At 43.5% G+C, this 26,876-nt stretch overlaps 2 protein-coding genes across 2 annotated transcripts in view; both read left to right on the plus strand.

Annotated features, from left to right (window-relative positions):
- The window catches only part of ACSM5 (acyl-CoA synthetase medium chain family member 5), a 41,743-nt gene extending 41,483 nt beyond the window's left edge, over nt 1-260 (plus strand). The window contains exon 14 of the mRNA XM_049904908.1: nt 195-260. Coding sequence (XP_049760865.1) covers nt 195-200 — 6 coding nt within the window. The 3' untranslated portion in view covers nt 201-260. The remainder of the gene's footprint in view (nt 1-194) is intronic.
- Nucleotides 203-24,689, plus strand: ACSM2A (acyl-CoA synthetase medium chain family member 2A). Its single transcript, XM_049905030.1, has 13 exons — nt 203-379; nt 3,203-3,413; nt 6,259-6,466; nt 7,751-7,894; nt 9,516-9,672; nt 11,094-11,173; nt 11,410-11,533; nt 13,547-13,627; nt 15,188-15,289; nt 17,497-17,624; nt 17,736-17,835; nt 19,175-19,294; nt 24,594-24,689. The coding sequence occupies exons 1-13, from the start codon at nt 203-205 to the stop codon at nt 24,687-24,689; spliced, it is 1,728 nt and encodes a 575-aa protein (XP_049760987.1).
- Nucleotides 24,690-26,876: the final 2,187 nt, after the last annotated feature.

The raw sequence follows: 26,876 nt of genomic DNA on the forward strand, positions 1-26,876 counted from the left end.
GATCCAGACCAGCCTAGATCCTGTTGTGCTTTTGGAGGCCAAAATGGATTCTAAGTGTCAATTCACTCTTATGCAAAAACACAGGATCTTTCAAATTCCTAGGAAGAATGCCGTAAAGTTGGGATGAATCTCCTTAAAAAGCTGATGATTAGTAATGCAGGAAGGGCTCACCTGTGTCTCCTTTACCTTCACAGGTCTGACCATGCTTTGGGTGCCGGAACTCCAGGGCCTTTGCACCCGATGGGGCACTCAGATATCCAAACGCGCTTTCCATGTTCATGACAAGCAACTATCCCCGCAGCAATGGGGCAAAAAGGAAGTGCCTGCCAAGTTTAACTTTGCTAGTGATGTCATGGATCACTGGGCTGCCATGGAGAAGGTAACTGGGGTGGAGAAGAGGGACAGACCTGGAAAATTTGACTGAGTTCATTAAGTCATCCAATCATTCAATAAATATTTATTGAGCACTTATTATGTGCCAGGGAAACCCTGGTGGTGTAGTGGTTAAGTGCTATGGCTGCTAACCAAAAGGCTGGCAGTTCGAATCTGCCGGGCGCTCCTTGGAAACTCTGTGGGGCAGTTCTACTCTGTATGACTGCCTATATGAGTTGGAATCGACTCGACGGCACTGGGTTTGGTTTTTGGTTTTTTTTTTTTTTGGTATTATGCCAAGCACAGTGATAGGCACAGGGGATGGGGCATAACTATAAACAAGATGCCTGTCTTCCATGGAGGCTCCATGGAGCAGGAATGGAAGAGCCTGGGCTTGGCAGAAAGATGGAACCTGGAGGCTGGTGTAGGGCACAGCAGTCTGGTGACTCTTGGGCAGCTGACATGATTTGCCTACACACACTCCACGTGCTCTGTGTGGCCTCCCAGGAACTGTAGGGGAGGTGGATTTGGATTTAATAAGAAGAAATCTGCATTGACCAAAGATGGAGTCAGTCTTCTCAGGAGGTTATGTGTCCCTGTCATTAGGGGTGTGCAAGTAGGACGACTATTAAGCAGAGCTTGTCAAAAGGGCTCAAACATGAAACATCCATGAAAGAGAGTGATGCAGAAATTTCTAAGGTTTCTTTCCAGCCCTGGCCTTCTGGAATTCTACCCCAGTCACAGCTGACCCACTATCGCCTTCAGCTGAAGTTCCGTGGGCCTTTCTGGAGGATGGAGGGACTCATCTTGGCTAGGGTATGGGACAGAGTAGATCTACCAGCACGGGTTTAAAAGAGTGGCACTCAAAGGAGGGCTGAGATGCTGACGTTGACACACTGACACAAGACACAATCTTAGTACAAAATCACAAATGGCTGAAGATGGTCCATGGTGAATGGTACTCATAAAATATAAAGAATAAAAAAAAAATTCAGTCAACATTTTAAAATTGAACATTTTCAGGTAATTTTTTTTTTTTTTTTTAATTTCTGGCTTCTCTTTAAAAATTATACCTCCTTAGAATAGTGGAGAAACTCCTTATCATCATGACTCAAAATCCTGAATCTATAAAAGAAATGATTAAATGAACTTGCTGCATGAACAGTAACACCATAAGCAAAGTCAAAAAAAATAATGACAATCTGGGAAAAAAATATTCAACTCATATCACAATAAAAGAGCTAATATCCCTAATACAGAAAGAACACCAAACTCATCTTTGTTGAGTCAATTCCAACTCATAGCAACCCTACAGGACAGAGTAGAACTGCCCCACACGGTTTCCAAGGAGCGCCTGGTGGATTCGAACTGCCAAACTTTTGGTTAGCAGTCGTAGCTCTTAACCAACACACTACCAGGGTTTCCAATACAGAAAGAACACCTAGAAATAAAAAATAAAAAGGCACAACCCAATATAAAAATGGGCAAAGTACCTGGACAGTCCACAGAAAAGTAAATTCAAATGGTTCTTAAAGTTAAGAGAAATGACCCAATTTCCTGATAAAAGTAATGCAAATTAAATTTCCCCGAAATAATATTTTGCCTATCATGTTAGTCACAGTACAAAAATTTGACAACACATTATCTTGGCAAGGCTGTGAGGAAATAGGCCCTTTCATACATTACAGGTGAAGTGGAAACTGGTAATACTCCTATGGAGAAGAATTTTGAAATATCTAACAAAATTACTAACACATTAACTCTTTGACTTTGCACTGCTGCTCTCAGACTGTGATCTGGAACCTCCAAGGGATACCCAAGACTCTTCCAGGGGATGTGTGAAATCAAAACTATTTTCAAAATAAAAATAAGATGACATTTAATTTTTTTCACTCTCATTCTCTCATAAATGGCAGTGGTATTTTCCAGAAGCTAAACAATGTGTGAAATCACAACAGACTGAAGGCAAAAGCAGACAAAAGAATTTAACCATCTGCTATTAAGGCAAACATTAAAGACACGCAAAAATGTAAAACAATACCGCTCTTCTCACTATTTTTTAGTTTGTTTGTTTTGGGAAGCATAGTTAATTTTTATAGAAATATATTATTTATTGTAACTTGTAATGGATTTATTATGGAGTCCCTGGGTGGTGTGAATGGTCAAGTGCTGACCTACTACCAAATGTTTGGCAGTTCGAATTCACCCAGAGGCACCCTGGAAGAAAGGGCTGGTGATCTACTTCTGAAAGGGCACAGCCATTGAAAACCCTATGGATGCAGTTCTACTCTGACACACATGGGGTTACCATTAGTTGGAATTGGCTCAACAGCAACTGGTTTGGGTTTTTTTAATAATGGATATTTTTTAAATGCCTAATTTTAAAAAATTTCTCAGTTTTAGTTTCCAATACGGTAAATATTGATAAATATAACCCATATACATACAAGCACTTTAGGGTTTTTAATAATTTTTAGGAGTGTAAAGGGGTCCTGAGACCAAAGGTCTTTAAATGCACTGACTTGGCAATCTCAAGTTTGGGAATTTACCCTTCCTGATTATGTACCTGCAAAAAAAAAAAACAAAAAACATTGCTGTTGAGTCGACTCTAACTCATAGCCACCCTTAGGACAGAGTAGAACTATCCCATTGAGTTTCCAAGGCTGTAATCTTTATGTAAGCAGGCTGCCACATCTTTCTTCCGTGGAGCAACTGATGGGTACAAACCATCAACCTTTCCGTTAGGAGCTGAGCGCTTAGGCACGACACCATCAGGGCTCCTTGGTTGTGTGCCAGCCCTCCAGAATCCACAGGCCTTTTCTTTCTACAGGCTGGCCAGCGACCCCCAGTTCCAGCCCTGTGGTGGGTCAGCGGTGATGGGGCTGAAGTGAAGTGGAATTTCAGGGACCTGAGTGAGCTCAGCCGGCAGGCTGCAAATGTCCTCTCAGGGCCCACTGGCCTACAGCGTGGGGACCGTGTGGCAGTGGTGCTACCCCGAGTGCCTGAGTGGTGGCTGGTGACACTGGGTTGCATGCGAACAGGTTGGTAATTGTCCATCAGGGTGGGGGATACTGTCTCTCTTGTAGAGGGAACTGAGCCCAAGAAAATACAACAACCTCTCCCCAAGAAGCTCTCTCCATAAGGCATGCTGGCTCTTCTCAGACAAAGATACCACCCTTCTTCCATTTATTTAAGCAAACTATGTGCCAAGACCACCACTCATCTGTCAGTTTGTTATACTGTGGTGCCTTGTGTACCGCAATGATGCTGGAAGCTATGCCACTGGTATTTCAAACATCAGCAGGGTCACCAGTGGGGAGAGGTTTCAGCAGAGCTTCCAAATTAAGACAGAGTAGGGAGAAAGGCCTACAATTTACTTCTGAAAATTAGCCCGTGAAAGCTCTATGGATCACAACAGAATATCGTCCATTATAGTGCTGGAAGATGAGCCTCCTAGATTGGAAGACTCTCAAAACACACAGTGGTTGCACTAATGGACACAAGCACACCAATGATCACAAAGACTGTGCAGGACAGGGCAACGTTTTGTTTTATTGTACATAAGGTTGCCATGAGTTGGAGTCAAATCGACAGCAACTAACAACAAAAACAATGTGCCAAGTACTATACTGTTGTGGTCGATTCTGACTCGTAGTGACCCTATAGGACAGAGTAGAACTGATTCATAGGGTTTCCCAGGTTGTAATGTTTACTGGGACAGATCACCAGGTCTTTTCCCCAGCGGATTGGCTGGTGGGTTTGAACCACTGACCTTTGGTTAGCAGTCAAGAGCTTGCTTACCCATTGGGCCACCAGGGCTCCTAAGCACTATAAACCAAAAGCCAAAACCAAACCTGTTGCTGTTGAGTTGATTCCGACTCACAGCGACCCTAGAGGACAGGGTACAACTGCCCTATAGGGTTTCCAAGGAGCGGCTGGTGGACTCAAATTGCCAACCCTTGGTTAGCAGCCAAGCTCTTAACCACTGCACCACCAGGGCTGCAAGCACTATACCAAAAAAAAAAAAAAAAAAAAACCCAAAACCTAGAGATTATTAATACAAGATGAACAAAACATGGTCCGTGTACTCATAGAACTTACGGATCTTTGGAGAAAAATAAAAAACCCAGCCAGTTCCTGTGGGTGATTCCAGCTTAAAAAAAAAAAAATATTGCAGAGTAGAAAGCTTGATTCCGACTTAGGTGACCCCATGTGTTGCAGAGTAGAGGTCTGGAGTTTTCAAGGACAGTCATTAAACTATTACTTGCACAAATAATTATTTAATTAAAATTTTAATAAGTTGTATGAGAATGCATTAAGAACCTATAAAACATGGGTTGGCAGTCTATGACCTCCAAGTCAAATATGGCCCGTAGCCTTTTTTTTTCATAAATAAAATTTTATTGGAACACAGCCGTGGCCATTTGTTTCCATATCACGTATGGCTGCTTTCGCACTACAATAGCAGGGTTGAGTAATTGAAACAGACACCCCCTGGCCCACAAAACCTAAAATGTTTACTATCTAGCCCTTTTCAGAAAAAGTTTGCTAACCCTATTATAAAAGGAGACCTGAACTAACTAATCTAAGGGGATCACGGACATCTTCTCAGAGGAAGTGATATTTGAACTGAGATTTGAAGGATGAGTAAAATAGAAAAGGAGGCAAAGAGGAGTGATTTCAAGCAGGGGCAACAGCTTATGTGAAGACAGAGGAAAGAGGGAGGTTGACAAGTATGAAAGAGCCTGAAAGAATGTCCATGTGCCTGGAGTCCAGGCAACAAGGAAAAATTAGTGCCAAGTGAGCCTGGAAAATGGGCAAGTGCTAAATGGGTAGAGCTTTGTGGACCATGGTAAAGATCTGGCCCTTTTCCAGTGAGGGATAGGAGGACATTGATGGATTGAGTGGCATCATCAGATTCTGTTTATAAAATGTCACTATGTATGCTACACAGAATGGGATGAAGAAAGGCAAGAGTGGGAGAGGGGAAACCAGATAGGAGATGAGGGATGCTGATGGCTTCAACTTATATAGTATGGTGGAGATGAAGACAAGTGGATGAATTTAAGAGTCGATTAGGAGGAAACTGATAATAGGGATTTGTGATGAATGGCACATAGCAGTGGAAGAAGGCCAGGGAGATAGAAAAGTCACAGATGCTTGGGCAAAGGAGAGGGTGTTGCTATCTTTCACTGGAGTAGGGAACATAGACAGAGAAGCAGGTCTGGGTGTGTCAGGGAAAGATGACAAGTTCAATTTGGTAACTATTGTATTGGGGGTTCCATATTATGTTCAAGAAATGAAAAGTAAGAATTTGGATATAAGGGCACAAATCTGAGATGGAGAGAGAAATGAGAGTCATCTTGGGTTCGAATACTTCTTTGATCCTTGGTTCCCCCAGTATTGGTACTCCCAACTGAAATGCTCCTTAGAAGCAAGAATGGTGAGACTTCATCTTACTTACTTTAGACATGTTATCAGGAAGACCGGAAACCCTGGTGGAGTAGTAGTTAAGTGCTACAGCTGCTAACCAAAAGGTCGGCAGTTTGAATCCACGAGGCGCTCCTTGGAAACTCTACGGGGCAGTTCTACTCTGTCCTATAGGGTCGTTGTGAGTCAGAATCGACTCGATGGCAGTGGTTTTTGTTGGTTTATCAGGAAGACCAACTGCTAGAGAAGGACATCATGTTTGGTAAAGGAGAGGGTCAGCGAAAATGAGGGAAACTCAATGAGATGGGTTGACACCATTGCCTCAACAATGGGCTCAAACATTGGTCATCACTATCCCAACTTCACCTACCACTGGCAATTTAAATCAGGCCTTTCTAGGGAAGAAGATAACCCACCCCTCCTTCTAGATTTCCCTAAACCATTTGTCTTCTCCAGGCCTCATCTTCATGCCTGGGACTATCCAGATGAAAGCCAAAGACATTCTCTACAGGCTGCAAACTTCCAAGGCTAGGGCCATTGTGGCTGGTGATGAAGTGGCTGAGGCAGTGGACACCGTGGCACCTGACTGCCCTGCTCTGAAAACTAAGCTATTGGTGTCTCAGAAAAGCCGGGACGGGTGGCTGGACTTCAAGACACTATTTCAGTGAGTATATGAAAGTCAGCCTGAGTTTTCCCCAAAAGTGGAAACTGAAGCAAATGTTTTTGTGCAGATGCCTTATTTGGGTTGTCCAGGAAGCAGAGGGGAGGGACTGCAGAGGCTGAAGCAAGGAAGATGAAAAACCCAGTACAAGGGTTTGCTATTAAGTCACTACAAGTGGGACTTGATCTCATGGGGCCTTATGAGGAGCATATAGAGTGCTTCTCAGAGTTTCCCTCTAAAGGGCTGACAAGCATGGACCCATCAGCACCTGACCACATGGTGGAAGGTTCTCCAAGGGCTGTTAACTACGCCACATTTGTGGCTGTGCATGCAAGCTGCAGAGCAGGCACAGAGTCCCATGCCGTGGTGGCAGTAGAGCAGCCCTGAGCAGAAAGTGAATCACTCATGGTGCACACTTGAAACGACATGCTGTCAGCACCAAGAGGGTTGAAACCTGCCCAGAGCTGTTCGCTGCAAACATAGCTGGAATCAAAGATGAAGCCAAGAGCATATGCAGTGAGCATACACGAGGTGGTGTCTAGCCTGCTCTTCCCATCATCTGTATACCTAAGTTAATCTTCTCAAAGACAGAGGACTCTCTCTGGGGCATTTCAACAGTCTATATAGCAGGACTGGCTGAAGAATGATTTTCTTTGTCACATGCCAAATATCCTTCCATTAGAAACACACACCTAAAGCAACTTCTATGGAGAATGTAAGCTTTTCCTTTCTAATGTCATGTTATTTAAAATAACAGCCATAGAAATAAATTTAGCATGAGGCCATCTTTGAGAAACACAAAATCAGGACAGTGGAGGGGATATGTCTAGAAACAGAGGTTTGGATGCCTGAAGGGAATAGAAGAGGGTGCCAAGGGGGTATTGGGAGGACCCTATTGATGCAACACCTCCTATGGCATCACGCTAAGCTCTTTACAGGCTCTTAACAACCATTCCAGTTGTTATGTACTGAGCTATTCCTAAGCAAGTTGCTCTTGGATTTGTGTTGATAACTCTATGAGACAGATATTCCACTACACAGATATGGAAACTGAGTCTCAGGGAAGTTAAATAATGAGTCCAATGTTACACAGTTAACAAAACACCAAACCTGCGTTGTTTTCAAACCCAAGTCTAACTGACTCAGAATCCCATGATCTTAACCACTCATAATCCTCATTCTGAAGATTTGCCTTGTCAGCATCAGGGAAGGTGGGGAAAAACGGGCCGCCATGGGATCTGGAGTTGAGGCCAGATCTGAGTAGGTGGCAGTCTGTGTGTTTGTCAGAGAGGCATCCACCGCTCATCGCTGTGTGGAGACTGGAAGCCAAGAAGCAGCTGCCATTTACTTCACCAGTGGGACCAGCGGCCCTCCCAAGATGCTGGAACACTCCCATTCAAGCCTGGGCATCAAGGCCAAGCTAGATGCTAGGTAAGAAGAGACCTTTCTCTCTACAGGGAATTGACTAGGACTTGAGGCTTCTCTGAGTTCAAACCCAATCCTCCATCTGGTGCCTCTGAGAAAGAAAGTTGAGGAGGGAGGAGAAAAGGGACATTGCTTAATACCGGGAACACTTCTATTTCAGATGAGACATACTTAAGACAACTTGGGGTCTCAAAATCTCTAAAGTGCTTTCAGCCATGTGCCTACAAAGGCTAATAATTAGCACAAGGCTTATATGTATTTTTCCCATCTGGATCTTAATCTTGTCCTCTGGGCGGCTGGTAATTTGCTTTGATGCTACCCACATTCCAAGAGGACATTTTTGACAGCAGCAAATTACTTTTCATTTGGATTTATTAAATGAACTGAGATCTCATATTTTCCGGATCTCAGAAAATTCAGAATTTTATTCCACCACTACATCAACCTCCTCTGTGGAATTAGAACCTACTGTGTCACGGTCTTCCTGAAATAATAACATGAGATCTTTAGGATCTTTGTCAATAGGTCCTGCCTGCCATTTTAATCCTATTATTAGAATTGGGAAAATATTTTTATTGCAAAAAAAAAAACTTTAAAAATGTAAATGTTCCAACTGTGAGCCTGTGGCACAAGCAAATTACATTGTTTAATAAAAATTATTTAATAGAAAAGCTGTAGTAGAATAGGGAGTCCCTGGGTAGCACAAATGGCTAAGCTCTTAGCTACCGACCTAAAGGTTGGCGGTTCAAATTCACCGAGAGGCACCTTAGAAAAAAGTCCTGGCGATCAACTTCCGAAAGGCCACAGCCATTGAAAACCCTATGCACAATTCTACTATGAAACACATGGGGTCACTATGAGTTAGAATCGACTACAAGGCAACTGTTTTTTTTTTTTTTTTTGGTAGTAGAATGCAGTTTTTAAAAGATGAGTGATGAATCATGTAACTAAGATATTAAGTTCTCCAAGTCTATTTTATAAGTCCCACCAAAATTAGTCCTAAACATCTGAAAGTATTATTCACCTTCAGGAAAGGACACCTGCTATGACGACTTCAACCACAAGGAAGTTCTTTACATCTCACCTAAGTGCTTTTCACTGTAACACAAACCTAATTCCTTTTATTCTTCTTTGAAGAGAGAAAGGGAACACATTTCACCCCTATACAAGAACTTCAGTTGTGCTGAGGCAATTCATGATGCTTTGAGAGAAAGGAAGCAAAGATCTACTCAGCTAAACTTGTACTTGGCAAAGCTCCTGTTAGAATGTTCAGTTAGATGCTTTTCAGCTGGTAAACCTTTCCTGGGTGGCCACCACATACCAGGAACTGTAAGATGTTCTGGGGATAAGATGTGAATGGAACCCAATTATCTTTTAACTCATGTGAGCTAGTATCACAGTTTCTGAATACCCCTCTTGGTCTAAGATGTATGGATAGAATGATTTTCCTTCCCCTTGCCCCTTATGCTAATGCACACTCCTAAAAACATATGCAAACACATTCAGGTAACATACACCCACGCATGTGCACGTCCACCTACCCCTACCCACACATATACACACTCATGTTCCTCCTACCCCAGCATGCATTCACATGTATGTACATATGCTTCTTCTATGTTCTCAGCGATTGGAAAGATCTGCAAGTTTCTGATGTAGTGTGGACCATATCAGACACAGCTTGGATCTTGAACATAATTTCCTCATTTCTGGAACCTTGGGTATCAGGAGCGTGCATCTTTATCCATCAATTGCCAAAGTTTGACCCAGTGGTCATTCTAAAGGTAAGAGAGAACCCAATTTGCATTTGTTGGTCAGAGTGAAGCCAATGTTTATATCCTCCAGTTGACTGCAGTTTATTTCAATTCATCTAATTTTTAGTAAAGGAAAAAGAACCCTGGCAGCACAGTGGTTAAGTGCTCGGCTGCTAACCAAAAGGTTAGTGGTTCCAACCCACCAGCTGCTCACAGGAGAAAGATGTGGCAGTCTGCTTCCATAAAGATTCTAGTACATCGTCTGTTGAGCCCTATTTGTGATGGAGCGTTGGGCCATTGCCATTCTGGGGCCTCTAGACCTCTGTGTCAGTTGACCTTGACAACTAGACTTCTGTTTGGTTGGCAACAGAGGATGTCATCACATCCTCAGAGATCAGACATGGCCTGGCTTCTTTCAGGACACTCTTCAAAAGATTCTGTCATTCTCTCTTTTAAACACATTCTTATTCTTCCTCCTTCCAAAAAAAGATTTGAGTAGCCTTTTTAAGTGCCACAAATAGAAAAAAAAAAAAAACATGAAAACAGATGCAAAACTATAAAGTCCATTAGAAAAATATAGGTGGGAGGTATGGGGGGAAAAGACCTAGGAGAAGCACAGCAAGTGAATAGGCAATTTCACAGAGTTCCCTGGAAGGCAAGGCAATAAGGGAAGTGGGATGATTTCCCTACTGTTTACCAATTCATCAAGAGCACTTGGAGGAAATAATCACAGAATGCTCATCATTTTCTCTAGACTGTTTTGCCTGTACCACTCTTTGTAATAAAGTCAAAGCATGGGATGAAGGTGGTGCGTACGTAATGGTGAAGGGTGCAGGCTGCAAATGTTTTGCCATTTGCTGGCTATGTGACCTGGGGCAAGTTACTTAACCCTCTGAGTTACAGTTTTTCCCTCTGCAAAATGGGGATAGTAATACAAATTGCATGTCTATAGGTGCTCTTAACTTTTCAAATTTCTCCTGAATTATCCCAAGAATACTTTTTGGTAAATAGGGCTGGAATTGATCTATCTATTGCAAAGCTGGTCTATTGTAAAGGGACTTAACTAAGGTAACACAGCTGATTAGGGACAGAATCAGCAGCTGCTCTCCTTCCCTTGATGGCTGGGGACTTTATGTAATCCTACTGGTGTGTTTATTGGGGGGGGGGGGGTCATTAAAAGGGTAGGGATGGAACAGACAGCCAAGAAGTGACAAGAATGTTCCAAATTAGTCCTGGGTCTTTTGTCTGTACTAATGGGTGGTCATCCCTCTGTCATTTTTTAGCTTGGGGGGAATTTGGGGGTTCGTGTGGCCTGAGAGAGACACAGCAAAGAAGCTAGCATTTAAATCCAGACTTCTACAATGCAATAGCACATGTTTAACCATTGTGCCATATCAGTAAGTTTGAAATCTGCTTGATGATCAGTGTCTCAACTGGCTCTTTTCCTCCAGGTGCTGTCCAGCTACCCAATCAACATCATTACAGGCGCTCCCATCATTTTCCGGATGTTGCTACAACAGGACTTTTCCAGGTGATGGGGACTTGGGGGCTGGTAAGGCTTTCTGGGTCTATTGGCCCATTCTCCTGTCCCCCCTACCCCAACATACACAGCTGCTAGATGCTCATCTCTCTGACCTTCTGAGCACAGGTGGCCTCATGAAGCCAACCTCATTGTCAAAACACCCAGAGCCCAGCACTAGGCCTGGGCAGAGTTTGGTACCAGATGGCTCACCAGCAACAAACACTTCTTTCTCTTCCCTTCTTCAGTTACAAGTTCCCACACCTACGGTACTGCTACAGTGGAGGAGAGGCTCTTCTTCCGGACACCCTGGAGAAATGGAGGGTCCGGACAGGACTGGACATCCGAGAATGCTATGGCCAGACAGAAATGGTACCTGCTACCAGCTGAACCATGGGTCGGGTGGACCTGATGGGCTTCAAAAGGCTCCGTGATAATAAAAAGATTGTTGTTGTTGTTAGTCGCCATCAGGTTGGCTCTGATCCATGGTGACCCTACGTATAACAGAACGAAGCATTGCCTGGTCCTGTGCCACCTTCATGATGGTTGTTATGTTTGGATCCATCGGTGCAGCTATTGTGTCATATTCTGAGTGCCTTCTGACCTAGGGGGTTCATCATCAGCACTATATCAGACAATGTTCTGTTGTGACCCATAGGGTTTTCATTGCCTAATTTTGGGAGTCAATTGCCAGGCCTTTCTTCCTAATCTTACTCTAAAAACTCCACTGAAACCTGTTCACTATGGGTGACCCTGCTGGTATTTGAAACACTGGTGGCATAGATTCCAATGCCACAGCAGCACACAAACCACCACAGTGTGACAAACTGATAGATGGTGAAATAAAAAGATTTATTATTGGCTTCATTAAGTACTTATTGAGCATCAACCCCGGGCCAGGCACCAAGTATTAGAAATTCCGTAGAGAACAAAACAGGCAAAGCTCCTGCTCTCTTGGAGATTAAATTCTAGTGGGGGTGGGAGAGAGATAATAAACTAACTCATATATGACATGGCAGGTCGTGAACAGCACTGTGGGGAAAGGTGAAGCAGGTCAGGGGTTGGTGTTTCAGATATGGTGGTCAGGAAAGGCCTCCTATGATGGGGTGACATTTTAGCAGAGATCTGAGTTTATCAAATATGACAGGCATTGTGCTAAGCTGCTGAGGCTGAAGTGAGGGAAGGGAAAAAAAGGCACTAAGCCCACCTTACCGCCTGAGATATCATCTTGAAACTCTTGGGGCCCCATGAACACAATATGGCTTCACACTGCTCGATACTATGCTACCTCTCTCCCAACAACCTGAGGAATATGGTCCTCCAACTCTTTCTCTCCTCTTCCCAGTGCCTCTTACTTTCAGCCTTCAATACTTCTTGCCTCTCCCTCTCTACCCTTTCACCCTGTATCCTTCTGTGGCTAACGGTTCCTCTTGGTGGAACTCCTGAAGAGGCCTGATGGCAGCACTGTGATGTGGAAAGGTCAGGGAGAGCTTTGCAGATGTGGGTTAGGAAAATGTGGTGAGCATACCTTGGAAAGGGCTGCCAATCATTCAGAGGAGGCCACGTTCAGGGCATGCTCTTTTGGACACCAGCATCTCAGTGGAGGGTTCGTTTCAGGATTCAAGAATGACTTTCCCTACTATGAAAAGTAATTTAAGAAGCATCTGTCAGGCCTCACAGACCTTAACAAAAACAAACAGTTGCCATGGAGTCTATTCTGACATGTGGCGACTCCAAGTGTGACAGAGTAAACTGTGCTCCACAGGGTTTTCAATGGCTGATTTTCCAGAAGTAGATCACCAGGCCTTTTCTCTAATCCGCCTCTGTATTAGAAATTCAGTGGAGAACAAAACAGGCAAAGCTCAAAACACCAACCTTTTGCACCACCCAGGGACTTCTCACAGACCTTAGAAAAAAATAAAGAAAAAACTGTTTGCCGTCAAGTCAATTTCAGCTCATAGCGACCCTACAGGACAAAGTAGAACTGACCCATAGGATTTCCAAGGAGCAGCTGGAGGATCTGAACTGCTGACCTTTTGGTTAGCAGCTGAGCTCTTAACCATTACGCCACCAGGGGTCCAAGACTTTAAAAAAAAATTACCATATGGTAATTCCATACAGTTTTAAAGGGCTTTTGGTATCCATGGTACTGCCCCTAAAGAGATTGTAAAGCAGTTGTTCCTCTTTCTTGGAGAATGGTCAGTCAGATTTCTTTCCAAACAAACAATTTAGTGAAACAAGCCAGCCAGGGAAAGGGGAAGGAGGAAGCCATCAAATGTGAACCAAATTCAGGACTGTGTCAGGACCTGCTGTTTTTTTTTTTTTTCCCCCTGTAACCTGGTGACTTCTCCCAAGGTTTGCTGAGCTTTCTACTCCTTTCCACAGGGACTCATTTGCAGAGTTTCCAGGACAATGAAAATCAAACCTGGCTACATGGGAACAGCGGTTCCCCATTATGATGTGCAGGTCTGTGAGGGGCACAAAGGGGGGAGGAGAAATAGGGAAAACACTGGGGATTTGTCCAATAATTTATTTATTGCATTGTTGATTGAGGAAAATATAATAGCAAGTAAAGATATCAAAAAATAGAAAAAAAAAGGAGTAAGGGAGAGTGGGAAGGAGGGAGGAAGGGAGGGAGGAAGAGAATGGAAGGAAGGAGAGAAAACATTCATATTCCTACTCTCCAGAAAGGACCACTTTGAAATCTAGCAAATTAGCAGCCTAGTTAGTTATATAAATATATACATAAAAAAAAAGAGGTGAATCTTTACATACTTTATAACTTGCTTTCATTTAACAATTTTGGAAGATCATTTTTCCAGGCCAGTTAATACAGATCTCCAGCATGATTTTTAATGACTATATTAAAATAATGGAGCCCTGGTGGTGTGGTGGTTAATGCACTTGGCTGCTAACCAAAAGATCAGCTACTTGAACCCACCAGGTGCTCTGTGGGAGAAAGATGTGGCACTCTATTTCTGTAAGTTTATAGCCTTGGAAATCCTGTGGGGCAGTTCTATGCTGTCCTATAGGGTCACTGTGAGTCAGAATTGACACAATGTCAGTGGGTTTGGTTTTGGATTTTTGGGTATATTAAAATGGCCATTTTGTGGTGTGATGTATGGTTATACCACTCTTGATGCATTTTGTTGGTCAACAGAGTATTTCTAAAATCTTCACTAATAAAAACAACACTGCAATGAATATACTTGTAACTAAAGCTTTCACTTTTCTGCATTTTTTTGGGAGGGGGTAAATTCCAAGAGATAGAATTTAGGGTCAGTGGGTGTGTGTATCTAAAGTATAACAATTCATGCTCCATTCAGTGTTATATTTAATTGCCTGACCCCCTCGCCCAACCACTTAAACCAAAACCAAACCAAACCCACTGCCGTCCAGTTGATTCTGACTCACAGCAACCCTATACACAGAGTAGAACTGCCCCATAGGGTGTCCAAGGAGTGGCTGGGGAATTCAAACTGCCAACATTCTGGGTAGCAGCAAAGCTCTTAACCACTATGCCAACTGGGCTCCAACCATTTAGGATAACAATTTACTGAGCCCTTTTTCAAGTGTCTTATTTTATTCTTGTAACAATCCCTTAAAATAAGTATAATTACCTCTATTTTATAGATGAAAGCACTGATGCCCAGAGCTTAAGTAGCTCAGAGTCAAACAACTAGTAAGGCAGCAGAGTCATAATTTTGAATTTTGACCTGTATGATGTCCAAGTTCATGGGTGAGGTCCAAGTTCATGGGTGAGGTCAGTCTCAAAGACAATGGGAGGCTATTATTTTTCCTGGACTCTTAATGCCAGAAAAATCTTCTCAAACTTCTCTGGTCCAATAAGGGGCTTCACCTAAACCATCTAAGGTGGACAGATTAAAGGTCTAGTTTTCTGGTTCTTGTTTTCAGTCCCTACTACAGCAAGAGGGTCTTCCATTTGACCAACTCAGCTCTCTCATGTTGCCATTCAAACTGTCTCCTGTTACGTGGATCATTCTTCCAGTCTGTTTCTTCCTCCAGGTCTTAGACGATGAAGGCAATGTTCTGCCCCCCGGCAAAGAAGGAGAATTAGGCATCAGAGTCAAACCCATTAAGCCTGTAGGCATGTTCTCTGATCATGTGGTGAGGAACTGTTTTCTGCCCCTTCTGTTCCCTGTAGTTACGGGGGTTCTGAGAGGGATGACAAGGGCCCCAAAGTCATGGACCTCCCAACAGGTATTGGCAAGAAATGAGGGCAAGGGGAGGGTCCAGTGTTCAAGAATAGGGGCTTTGCTAAGGGAGTAGAACGGCTATTCACCCTTTACTGTCCTTAGCCTGCCACTAAAATCCCGCCGTATTTCCTATAGCCTTTGGTCTACACCAGTGGGTCTTACGCTTGGTTTGTCTGGGGACTTTTTCAAGATCGTGATACCCACACTATGCTCTAGAACAGGGTTTCTCAACCTTTTCTCTAGTTTCCCCTTCTACCCCAAAGCATCCTGTTTCATAGCAGAAAAGGTATCGCCCCTGAACTATATATGACAGGGTTTTCCCAGGGGCAACCCTGCCCTCTTCCCCAAATATCATCCCCCTGCTTTATGCCATTGATATTCTTTAGAGCTGTACTAGGCACTTTACACTGAGTCTTCGCCATATAGTTGGAGGCATCCCTATCTCCTGATCTTGGGTCATTAGGGGTAGAAGAAGATTCTCAAGTCTAGCTATCTTACTTTACAGGTGAGGATGGTAAAGCCAGAGACTCATTCAAGCTCACACTGCTAGACAGTGGTCAGGAAAGATCTCAAACACATTCTTTCTAACCTCAAGGGGATTAAATTAAAAATTGAATAATAATAATTATATTGAATGTTCATTACATGGCAAGCACTGCCCTAAGCACCTCACATACATTAAACTTATTTAATCCTCCCAACTACCTTATGAGGTCTTTGGAGTCAAACTGCAAACTGCTTGACTTCAAAACCTTACTTAAGTTTTTGTGCAAGTCACTAATCTCTGTGCCTCAGTTTACTCATCTGTAAAATGTGTAAAATGATACTGCATAACATTATTTTGTGTTGTTGTTGTTAGGTGCCGTCGAGTCAGTTCCGACTCATAGCAACCTTATACATAATAGAATGAAACGCTGCCCACTCCTGTGCCATCCTCACAATCATTGCTATGTTTGAGCCCATTGTTGCAGCCACTGCAATCCATTTTATTGAGGATATCATAGTGAGTATGAATTGATATTTGTAAAACATTTATTTAGAACAGTGCTTGGCACTTAGAAAGTGCTACATAAAAAAAAAAAAACTACATAAGAGTATATTAAATACAAAGAAATGAGGTAAATCCAAATTATTACCACTCTGTAGATGAGGAAAACTGAGCCTCAGAGATCCTGGCAAAGTCCACACTGTGCACTTTTCCTGAGCATTTCGTGTGCACTGTCTTGCTCTATTCTCTCTCACATGCCAGGGAGGTAGCCAAGTTATGGAATTCTCCTCATTTAGCAGACAAGGAAAAGACTCAGTGGGGTTGGAAGTTTAACTTAAGGCCACAGAGTTAATGCCAGCAGGGGCTGCATGATGACCAGGAGAAACTGTCAAGCTGGTGGTCAAGAGATTTGGCTTTTCTTCTTAGCTATGCCATCTACGATGGCTCTTTGGCCTTGGACAAACTTTTCAATCTCTCTGATCTTCAATTCCACATCTTCCAAATGCAGGAACTTAGCTAAGAATTCTCTATTCTGGCTTCTAATCCTGTGACTGAACACCCAGTGTGGGCCCACAGCCCTACACCAGGTTGCTGAGTAAGATAAAAGAAACACTCACAAGGGGCAAACCTCCAGCCTTTTCACTGCTCATGGACAAGCATGTCAGCTGAATAGAGTGGCCCAGTCATTGTAGAAATATGTACAGTGGTCAAGGACCTGGGGGCTTGCTGGTATAGCTCTAGAAGTCTCAAATCTGATAAAGAGCCAAGGAAAATCACTAAACATCCTTGGCACCCTTCAGTGATATCATGGAGTGAAGCAGGTTTTGGGCTGACCATTAAAGAGAAGGTGGAATCAGTTGGTGGAAATGCCCTAGAACATGAAGTGAATAAATGCATCAATATTACCCATCAGTTGACCCAGGGGTGTAGATGAGAGGCCCTGGGTGGAATAACTGGAATAAAAGGGGAAGATCCAGTTCCTCTGGGGGCTGGGGTTGGTGGTTTCAGGGCAGGCCCACCATGAGCAGTTTTTCAGGTTGTAAAATGCACAACCTGCAAATCTGTACAGCCCTGGGACAGGGGATTTAGACCTTGCAGTCACAATGGCTCTATCCTTCTGTGGTCACCAGGGCAACCCTGATAAGACAGCAGCCAACATTCGAGGAGATTTTTGGCTTCTGGGTGACCGGGCAATCAAGGATGAAGACGGCTATTTCCAGTTCCTGGGGCGGGCAGATGATATCATTAACTCCAGTGGGTAAGCTTGGTTTTTTGGACTGGGAAAAGTAATTTATGTTTATATCCCAGCTGGCTCTAGATTTTTGGGCTGGCTTAGAGCTTGAGTGTCCAGTATGGTGTCCTTCTGCAGGTACCGGATTGGGCCTTCAGAGGTGGAAAGTGCACTGATGGAGCACCCCGCTGTGGTTGACTCGGCTGTGGTCAGCAGCCCAGACCCCATAAGAGGGGAGGTAAAGAGGGAAAGCAACCTGGTGTGAAGGGGTGGTACGACTAGGAAGACAAGGACAGTGTACCATAATGGTTACCATCATGGACTCTGGGCCTAGACAGTGTGGGTTCTGCCACTTACTAGCCGTATGACCATGGGCAAGCTGCTGAAACACTCTGAGCCTCAGTTCCCCCATCTGTGAGATGAGGATAATAATAATGCCTACTTCATAGTGTTGCTGTATGGATTAAATGTGTTAATACGTATAAAGTGCTTGGAACATAGCCTGGCACATAGCAAGCACTATATCAGGTCTATTATTACGAGTTTCCAGGGACTCTGTCTTGCTGTTTGGTATTTGAATCAGAATCTGATCCTTGACCTGTAGAACAGAGGCAGGATTTCAGCCAAGAGACAGAGCCCTTGAGCATGGGATTATAGTGAGGAGAAGGGGAAGAAGAGCTCCTAGAATGCCAGGGTTATAGAAACAGGCTCATGTAGAGGCTAATGGAACTCGGTATGTGTGTAGGGGAAGGTTGAGGTGAAGGGGTGATGACTGTCGAATTACATTTCTGCAGTGTCTAAGCTTGGCAAGATCACACCCCTGGAAGGGATGGGACATCCCATCCATGGAAATCATGAGCCACTAGACAAACCGAGCCCAAACCAGGCTCAGTCTGCCTGGCGCTGAGCTAAGCCATGCTGTAGATGATACTATTTAATTCCCCAGGAATTAAGTATGACAATTTTATCTTCATTTTACACACGGGCAAGCTGTAGTTTGTTGTTGTTGTTGCTGTTGTTTTTGGATGCCATCTAGTCAGTTTTTTCAACTCATGGAGACCCCATGTGAAAAAATCACAAGCCCCATAGGGTTTTCTTGGTTGTAATCTTTACCGAAGCAGATTGCCAGGTCTTTCTCCTGCAGAACCCCTGGGTGGGTTCTAACCACCAACCTTTCGGTTAGCAGCTGAGTGCTTAACCGTTGTGCTACCAGGACTCCTTAAACTTTAGTTTAGAGTGGTTAAATAAATTGTCTAGGTTTATGGTGCTCAATCTTTATTTTTCCCCTCTTTTCTGCCTATAGCTAGTTTCTCCCCATCACAAAGCCTTGGGGTTTGGGGTGAGCCTGGTCTCTGTCTAAAGTCCCACCTGCCCACGCAATAAGCTGTCTAAGAGAGAGCTGAAATCTCAGTCATTCTTATTCTTAATTCCTCCTTTCCCCTTTATCAGATGGAGGTACAGTTGAGGGGGTATAAGGGTGGTGGCTGTGGTAGAAGGCTTAACATTGATTTTGCAGCATCACAGGAAATGATGAAGTACTCTGACCCTATGTGTCTTCGCCCTCATCCCCACTGCAGGTGGTGAAGGCATTTGTGGTCCTAGCCCCACAGTTCCTGTCCCATGACCGGGACCAGCTCACCAAAGAGCTGCAGCAGCACGTGAAGACAGTGACAGCCCCGTACAAGTACCCAAGGAAGGTGAGAGCTCTCAGCTCCCATGCTCCCCCAAACATGGGAGAAGAGACAGAGTTTTCCTCTCATTCTTTCTTCAGACTGAGGGTAAGACCTCTAGTTATAAGTGACTATGACCAAGAAAGCCCCAAAGGACAACCCAGCACCCGTCTAGATGCCTAAAACATGCCCTCAGCTTTTGGCTTGCTCTGAATTAAAAGTTTGATGATCCCATGGGAACAAGTTCTAGCCAATGCCTGGTCTGTATTCCCACTCTCTGTACTGAAAAAAAAAACCAAAAACCAAACCCTTTGCCATCAAGTTGATTCTGACCCATAGCGACCCTAAAGGACAGAGTAGAACTGCCCTATAGAGTTTCCAAGGAGTGCCTGGTGGATCTGAACTGTTGACCTTTTGGTTAGCAGCTGTAGCACTTAACCACTATGCCACCAGGGTTTCCAAACCAATCCCATTGCCATGGAGTCGCTTGTGACCCTACAGAACAGAGCAGAACTGCCCCCACAGGGTTTCCAAGGAGTGCTGGTGAATTTGAGCTGCCAACCTTTTGGTTAGCAGCCTTAGCTCTTAACCACTGCACCAAACCAAACTCACTGCCGTCTAGTCCATTTTGACTCATAGCAACCCTATAGGACAGAGAAGAACTGCCCCATAGGGTTTCTAAGGAGCGCCTTGTGGATTTGAACTGCCAACCTCTTGGTTAGCAGGCATAGCACTTACCTACTACACCACCAGGGCTTCTCTCTCTTGTTCCCATGAGATCATCAAACTTTTAATTCAGAACGAGCCAAAAGCTGAGGCCTGCTATATTATTCAGTATTCTCTTAGTTGCAAGTGACAGAAATCCAACTTGAAACACTCAGTTGAAAAGTTCGTAGGGAGTGGTGTGTGACACTTCAGTCATGTCTGGCACCAGGTGTTCCAATGATATGTTCCTGGTGTCTCTTTCACCCCTTGACTCTCCTTCTTTCGATACTGGCTTATTTTTTGAAATGTTCTTCCTTCGTGGTGGCCCGCAACAGCTCCAAGCTGACATTTTTTCCAGCTTAGCAAAACTGTGTAGAAAAAGACCATTTTTTTCCCCAAAAGTCTTTGGGCTGATTCTCACTGAACCAGCTTAGGCCATGTATGTGTCATTAAACCAATCCCTCTGATTGGCCAGCTCCAGGTCATGTGGCCACCCCTGGAGACAATGCAGTCAGGCTGGGAGAAGGGCTTTCTTACACATATTACAGGGATTTTGTGAGGGAGAGATGGTTCCCCAAAGGAAAATGGAAACTTTCTTACCAGAAAGGGCAAAAGCACAGAATCCACTAAACTTGTTTTCAGTTGTTTTTACTCTGGACAGAGAACTAAGGCAAAGGGGTTGACAGTTGTTGGAGTTAGATATGAGAAAGGAGCTTGTCCTAGGGAAGAGAAAAAGACATATTTTTGACTCTGAGATAGAAGAGTAGGGCAGCCATGTTAGGTTTCAAACCACTGCCGTGGAGTGATTCCGACTCATAGAAGCCCATTAGGACAGAATAGAATAGCCTCATAAAGCTTCCAAGGCCATAAATCTTTATGGAAGCACACTGCCTCATCTTTCTCCCACAGGGTGGCTGGTGGGTTCGAACCGCAACCTTTTGGTTAACGGCCAAGCACTTAACCACTGTGCCACCAGGCTCCCATGTTAGGTCTAGAGCCCCTCAGATTCTTATAGAACCCAGATCCTCACTGACCCTTTGTCAGCACACACAGACCATCACAGGTGGGTTCCCTGTAGAGCAAACCCTGAGAAGAAGATTAACATACAAGAGGCTTATTAGGGTGTCTTTTGGGGATTGACACCTGAAGAAGGGAAGGGAAGGGAGCAGGACTAGGCAGAGGATAAAGCTGCAGTATGATCCACTCTCAGTAGAGGCCTCAGCCAACCCCATGGGGAGTTGTGAAGTTAGGACAACCCATCAGAGTTGTCTTGAGTAAGAGCGGGAGTGGGATACAGCCTCATGTAGATCAGGCATGGATGCAGTCTGCCCTGGAAAGGGGGCTTGACTTGGTGAAGGCAGCTTTCCTCAGCTGAGGCACTCCTTGAATGAGCTTGGCAGATCAACAGATGAATGGATAAACAAAATGTGGTAGATACATACAATTGAATATTACCCAGCCATGAAGAGGAATAAAATCCTGATACATGCCACACCATGGGTGAACCGTGAAAAAATCATGCTGAGCGAAATAAGTCAGTCACAAAAGGATAAATAGTGTATGATCTCACTAGTATGAAATAAGCAAATACATGGAAACCAAAGATTATTAGTGGTTACAAAGAGAGGGAGGGAGGGGGACAGAGGGAGTTTTTTCTTAGGGGCATTGAACTTATGTTAATGGTGGTGGAATGATTTGGAAAAGAACAGTGAAAAATGTTACATAACTTGAAGAATGCAATCAATGTCACTGAATTACAAATGTAGAAATTGTTGAACTGGCATGTTTTGTTGTGTATATTTTCACCACAATAAAAAAAAAAAGTGGGGGATTCTGGTAGTGCAGGGGAAAGTCCTCTATTCCTACAAGAGAGTCTGGGCAGCACACCACAGAGTCCACTACACAGACTCTCAGCATCACACTGATAGCGAGGCTGCATGGCGATGTCTGTGGACTCCGACTGCTGAGTTCAAATTCTACCTCCACCAGGTACTCAATAAGCTCTGTGCCTTAGTTTCCTTATCTGTAAGATGGGGATAATAATGTTACCCCTTCATGGGTTGTTAAGAGGTTGAGTTAATATTTGTAAGGCATAAGGTACTTAGAAGAGTGACTAGTACGTAATACATATAATAAGTATTTTTAAATGATATTATGGTCAGCTAATTTCCCAAGAAATCCAATCACATGAAGCATACCATGGATTTTAAAGCATATATTTTGAGTGTATCTGAATATTTTGGGGGACCAAGTGAAGGGATTACACCTTTAACATAGAGAGAACAAAAATCCTCACAACTAGACCAATAAGCAACATCATGATAAATGGAGAAAATATTGAAGTTATCAAGGATTTCTTTTTACTTGCATCCACATTCAACACCCATGGAAGCAGTAGTCAAGAAACCAAGTGATGTGTTGCACTGGGCAAATCCACTGCAAAAGACTTCTTTAAAGTGTTAAAAAGCAAAGATATCACCTTGAGGACTAAGGTGCACCTGACCCAAGCCATGTTATTTTCAATCACTTCATATGCATGCAAAAGCTGGACAATGAATAAGGGAGACCAAAGAATCAATGCATTTGAATTATACTGTCGGCAAAAAATATTCAATATACCATGGACTGCCGGAAGAATGGACAAGTTTGTCTTGGAAGAAGTACAGCAGAATGCTCCTTAGAAACGAGGATAGCGAGACTTGTCTCACATACTTTGGACATGTTATCAGGAGGGACTAGTTCCCAGAGAAGGACATCATGCTTGGCAAAGTAGAGGGTCAGCAAAAAAGAGAAAGGCCCTCAACGAGATGGAGTGACACAGTAGCTGCAACAATGGGCTCAAACACAACAATTGTGAAGATGGCACAGCACCTGACAGTGTTTTGTTCTGTTGTACATAGGGTTGCTATGAGCTGGAAATGACTTGACAGCACCTAACATCAACAAGTGAAGGGATCCTATCACACAATATACAATGTATTACTCAAATATTTTCAGTTGATGTGTCTCTTTCTGCAAGTCTCTCCTCTGATGCCCTATCCAGTGGGTTCTTTCCACCTCCTCTCTCCTTCCACCAAGTTCAGCTCCTTCTTTTCCTTTCTTTACAATTCAGAGTAGCTTCCTTCTTAGTATAATACCTGCCTGTCCCCTGTGGCTTCCTTCTATTCCTCTATCTATTTCACAGGTTGGCAAACTTTTTCTGTAAAAAGCAATAGCAAATATTTCAGGCTGTGTAAGCCATACAGTTTTTGTCTCAACTACTCAACTCTGCCTTTGTAGCGCAAAAGCAGCCACAAACAAGACAAAATGAATGGGCACCACTGTGTTCCAATAAAACTTTATTTACAAAAACAGGCAGAGGGCTGGATTTTGCCTTTAGGTCATAGTTTTCCAGTCCCTGCACCACCCCATTATGGTTTCAACAAACTCTCTTCAATAAAGTCGGTCTTGCCTTATGAAAGAATTCGCACATCAGCTGCTAAGAAGACAGTTTTCCACATCACTGTTCCTATTGTTATTATCTTTATTAAAATCCAAGTCCACCTGATTCCTACACCAATGCCCTGGAAAGCTGAGCCCTATACCTGGAAGCGTCAGTGAATTGTCTTTATCAGATTTAGGAATATTAAGAACAGAGGCCCAAAGCCAACTCTTCAGACAGGGATTGGACTGGAGTATAAGATGGAAAATGATACTGGTGAGGAATTAGCTTCTTGGCTCAAGTAGAGACTATGTGGGCAGCTCCTGTCTGGAGGGGAGATGAGAGGACAGAAGCTGCCTGAATGGACATGGAGAATACAGGGTGGAGAGAAGGAGTGTGCTGTCTCATTAGGGTGAGAGCAACTAGGAGTATATAGCAAGGTGTCTATAAATTTTTGTATGAGAGACTGACTTGATTTGTAAACCTTCACTTACAGCACAATAAAAAATAAATAAATTAAAAAAAAAAAAGAATGGAGGGTCCCCAACCACAGACTTTCCTCTTATCAAATGAGAAAGCTGAAGTTTGAGAGATTTTACAATTTTACCAAGGCACATAGACAGGAAGTAGTTGAGATGGAACTCATAACCAGGTTTCCTGCTCTTAGATGTCTATTTTCTCTAGTCCAGATTAATAACCACCGCTAATAGTTTTGAGTGCTTATTCCATGCCAAGAATTTAGCCTAAGGAATCTTATCTGATCCTCACTACAGCCCAACAAGGTTATTATTCTCTGGTTTACTCAGTGGGAAACTTGAGTCTCAGAAAGTCAAGTGACCTGTCCAAAGTCAGTTAAGTGGTAGACGATGGCCTGGAGTACAGCCTGATGCCATAGCTCAGGGGAGTGACTACTATGCCATGCCCATCCATATGCTGCTCCTCTTCCATCCTCGAGTATGTCAAAGATGTACCAACTTGACCTCATGTCCAGCTCTAGCCGTCTTGTTGTCCTTGCCCCAGAGCACTTACTGATGCTTCTTATTGCATAAGGTGCTACCCTGGGAGTATTCCAGGCTCAGTCCTCATTCACCTGAAGCCTCTAGGCTTAATAGCTTCCCTTCACCTCAGAGCAGTTCCTCTGCAAACTTCAACCCCATTGGGGACACTGATGACTTGCTCTGGACTGATCTTTCCCAACAGATAGAGTTTGTTTCGGACCTGCCGAAGACCAACGTGGGGAAAATCCAGCGGTATCTCCTTCGAGACAAGGAGTGGAAGAATTCTGGGTCAGTCTGAGCCCAGTGAGGGCAGCAGAATGTTTTCTATTGAATCTTCCCCTTCCACACCTTCCCTTTGGGTCCTCTGCCTCCCTATGGAGATGAGATTCTTTAAATTAGGGCATGCATCTGATTTTTCTTTGTCTTTTCCTGGTTATTGGCCGAAACTTTACTATGTGAGATGCCGAAAGGAGGGAGAGAAGGTGAGAGGTGAGAGAAAAAGGAAAGGAAAAAATGTGGGGAAAGATTAAAACAGCAAGAAAAAGCAGTTGAGAAAGAAATAAGGAAGGGAAGGAGGGAGAGAGGAAGAAAGGTGGGAAGAGAGGAAAGAACAAAGGGAGAGATGGAGGGAGTGAGAGAGGAAAGCTAGGACAGAAAGAATTAGAAGGGAAAGACTGAGAAGGAAGGATGAGAAATAAATGAAAAAAATAAAGAAAAGATAAATAAAAACAGTAAGAGGGATAGAAAGAAAAGAGATGGAAGAAAGGAAGGCTGGGAAAGAGGAAGGGGAGAAGAGAGGACAACTTAGAATCACTCCCACAGGTAAACAGAGTGACAGAGAGTCAAGCAGGAAACTGAAGCTTAAAAGGAAGTGAAAGGCCATGGTGCCCTGCCTCACTCTTTGGGGCAAGGCCTTCTTACAAGGAGGCTTGTGTGTGGTCCCAACATTGGATTCATCCCCCAAGTCACCCCAAACCTTGGAGTTATCATGACAAGAGGGGATGAACCACCTCTTAGCACTTGCCATATGCCAGGCACTGATCTAGGGCTTCCACAAATACTACCTTGTTTCACCTCAATGTAATGTAAGCACCTCAAAACTGTGTCAGTTCCCATGGATCATGTTTGTGGTGTTATCTAGTCTTCCTAGAAACAAGCCAATAAAATCATTTTAAATCAAGACCCTGGGGATTATCTTTGGGATAAACAAAGAACGGGAAGGATGAAGAGAGTGTATGTCCCCAGTGGTTGTGGGAATGGGGAACCAATGGAGACAAACTGGATGGGTGGCAGTGTTGAAGGATAAATCCCATACTCAGTTTCTGGGGCTTCTTGGACCCCAGAGACCAAGGGGTCCAGGAGAGGGAGGGAGGTGAGGACAACGAGGGCTTCACCTACAACCTAGAAATGGAGGGTAAAACTCCTAGCAGGTTTAAGTAAGCTGGAGAAGGAAGCAAAGGATTCTGAGGGTCTCTGACTCTTCTTCACAGGAATACTTAGCACTAATAACAACAACAATAATATCAACCGCTTATCAAGCACTTGCCAAGTGTAAGGTACTATGCCAAGTAAACACATATAAAATCCCACTTAAAGTTCAAAATTAACCTTTGATTCAGATACTATTACTTCCCCTCACTATAAAAATGAGGAAACTAAGACCTGGAGAAGTTAAATGATATTTCCCAAAGTCACACAACTGGTAAATGACAGACCCAGGTTCTAGCATGAGCTCTATGGGCCTACAACAACTTTGCTTTTAACTTCTACGATAAGGTTATGTTAACCAGTTGATGATGGAAACAGGTAAATCTGCAAGCCCAGAAACTCCAAGGATTGTCAGCTACTAGAAGCTGAAACAGACAATGAAGAATCCCCCTTCCCCTACCCTGAATTTGGAATTCTAGCATCCTGAACTGTGAGAAAATTAATTTCTGTTCCTTAAAACCACCCACTTGTAGTATTTTTGTTACAGCAGCACTAGGAAACCAAGATAAAATGGAAACCCATTAACATTACCTTTAAGGGGAATCTATGCCCGATTCACAACATAGAATTTGCCACCCTTCTCCCTACTCCATCACCTTCCCCACATGACTTGGACAAAGCAATCATAGTATTCAACCAGTACATTTCACAAAGACTGGCTAAATGTGTCTACCATGAAATCACCAAATCTTGTACTTTAGATGAAGATAGACAATCTCATCCTTCCTGCTTTTCTCTGGTGCCTAATACCTTGTGAGTAACTCTTTAAAACACACACAAATTCATCCACACTGAAACACAAAATACAGACATCTATTCTGATTATGTATCTCTACATAACAAATTATCCCAAAATATACTGATTTAAAACAATCATTTTATTATGCTCACACATTCTGTGGATCTGGAATTTGGAAGGGGAATAGTGGGGATGACTTTATTCTGCTCCAATATGTCTAGGGTCTTAGCTGGGAGGACTTGAAGACAGAGGGTGGTG

The sequence above is a fragment of the Elephas maximus genome, chromosome 12, assembly GCF_024166365.1.
Source record: "Elephas maximus indicus isolate mEleMax1 chromosome 12, mEleMax1 primary haplotype, whole genome shotgun sequence".
Taxonomy (NCBI): Eukaryota; Metazoa; Chordata; class Mammalia; order Proboscidea; family Elephantidae; genus Elephas; species Elephas maximus.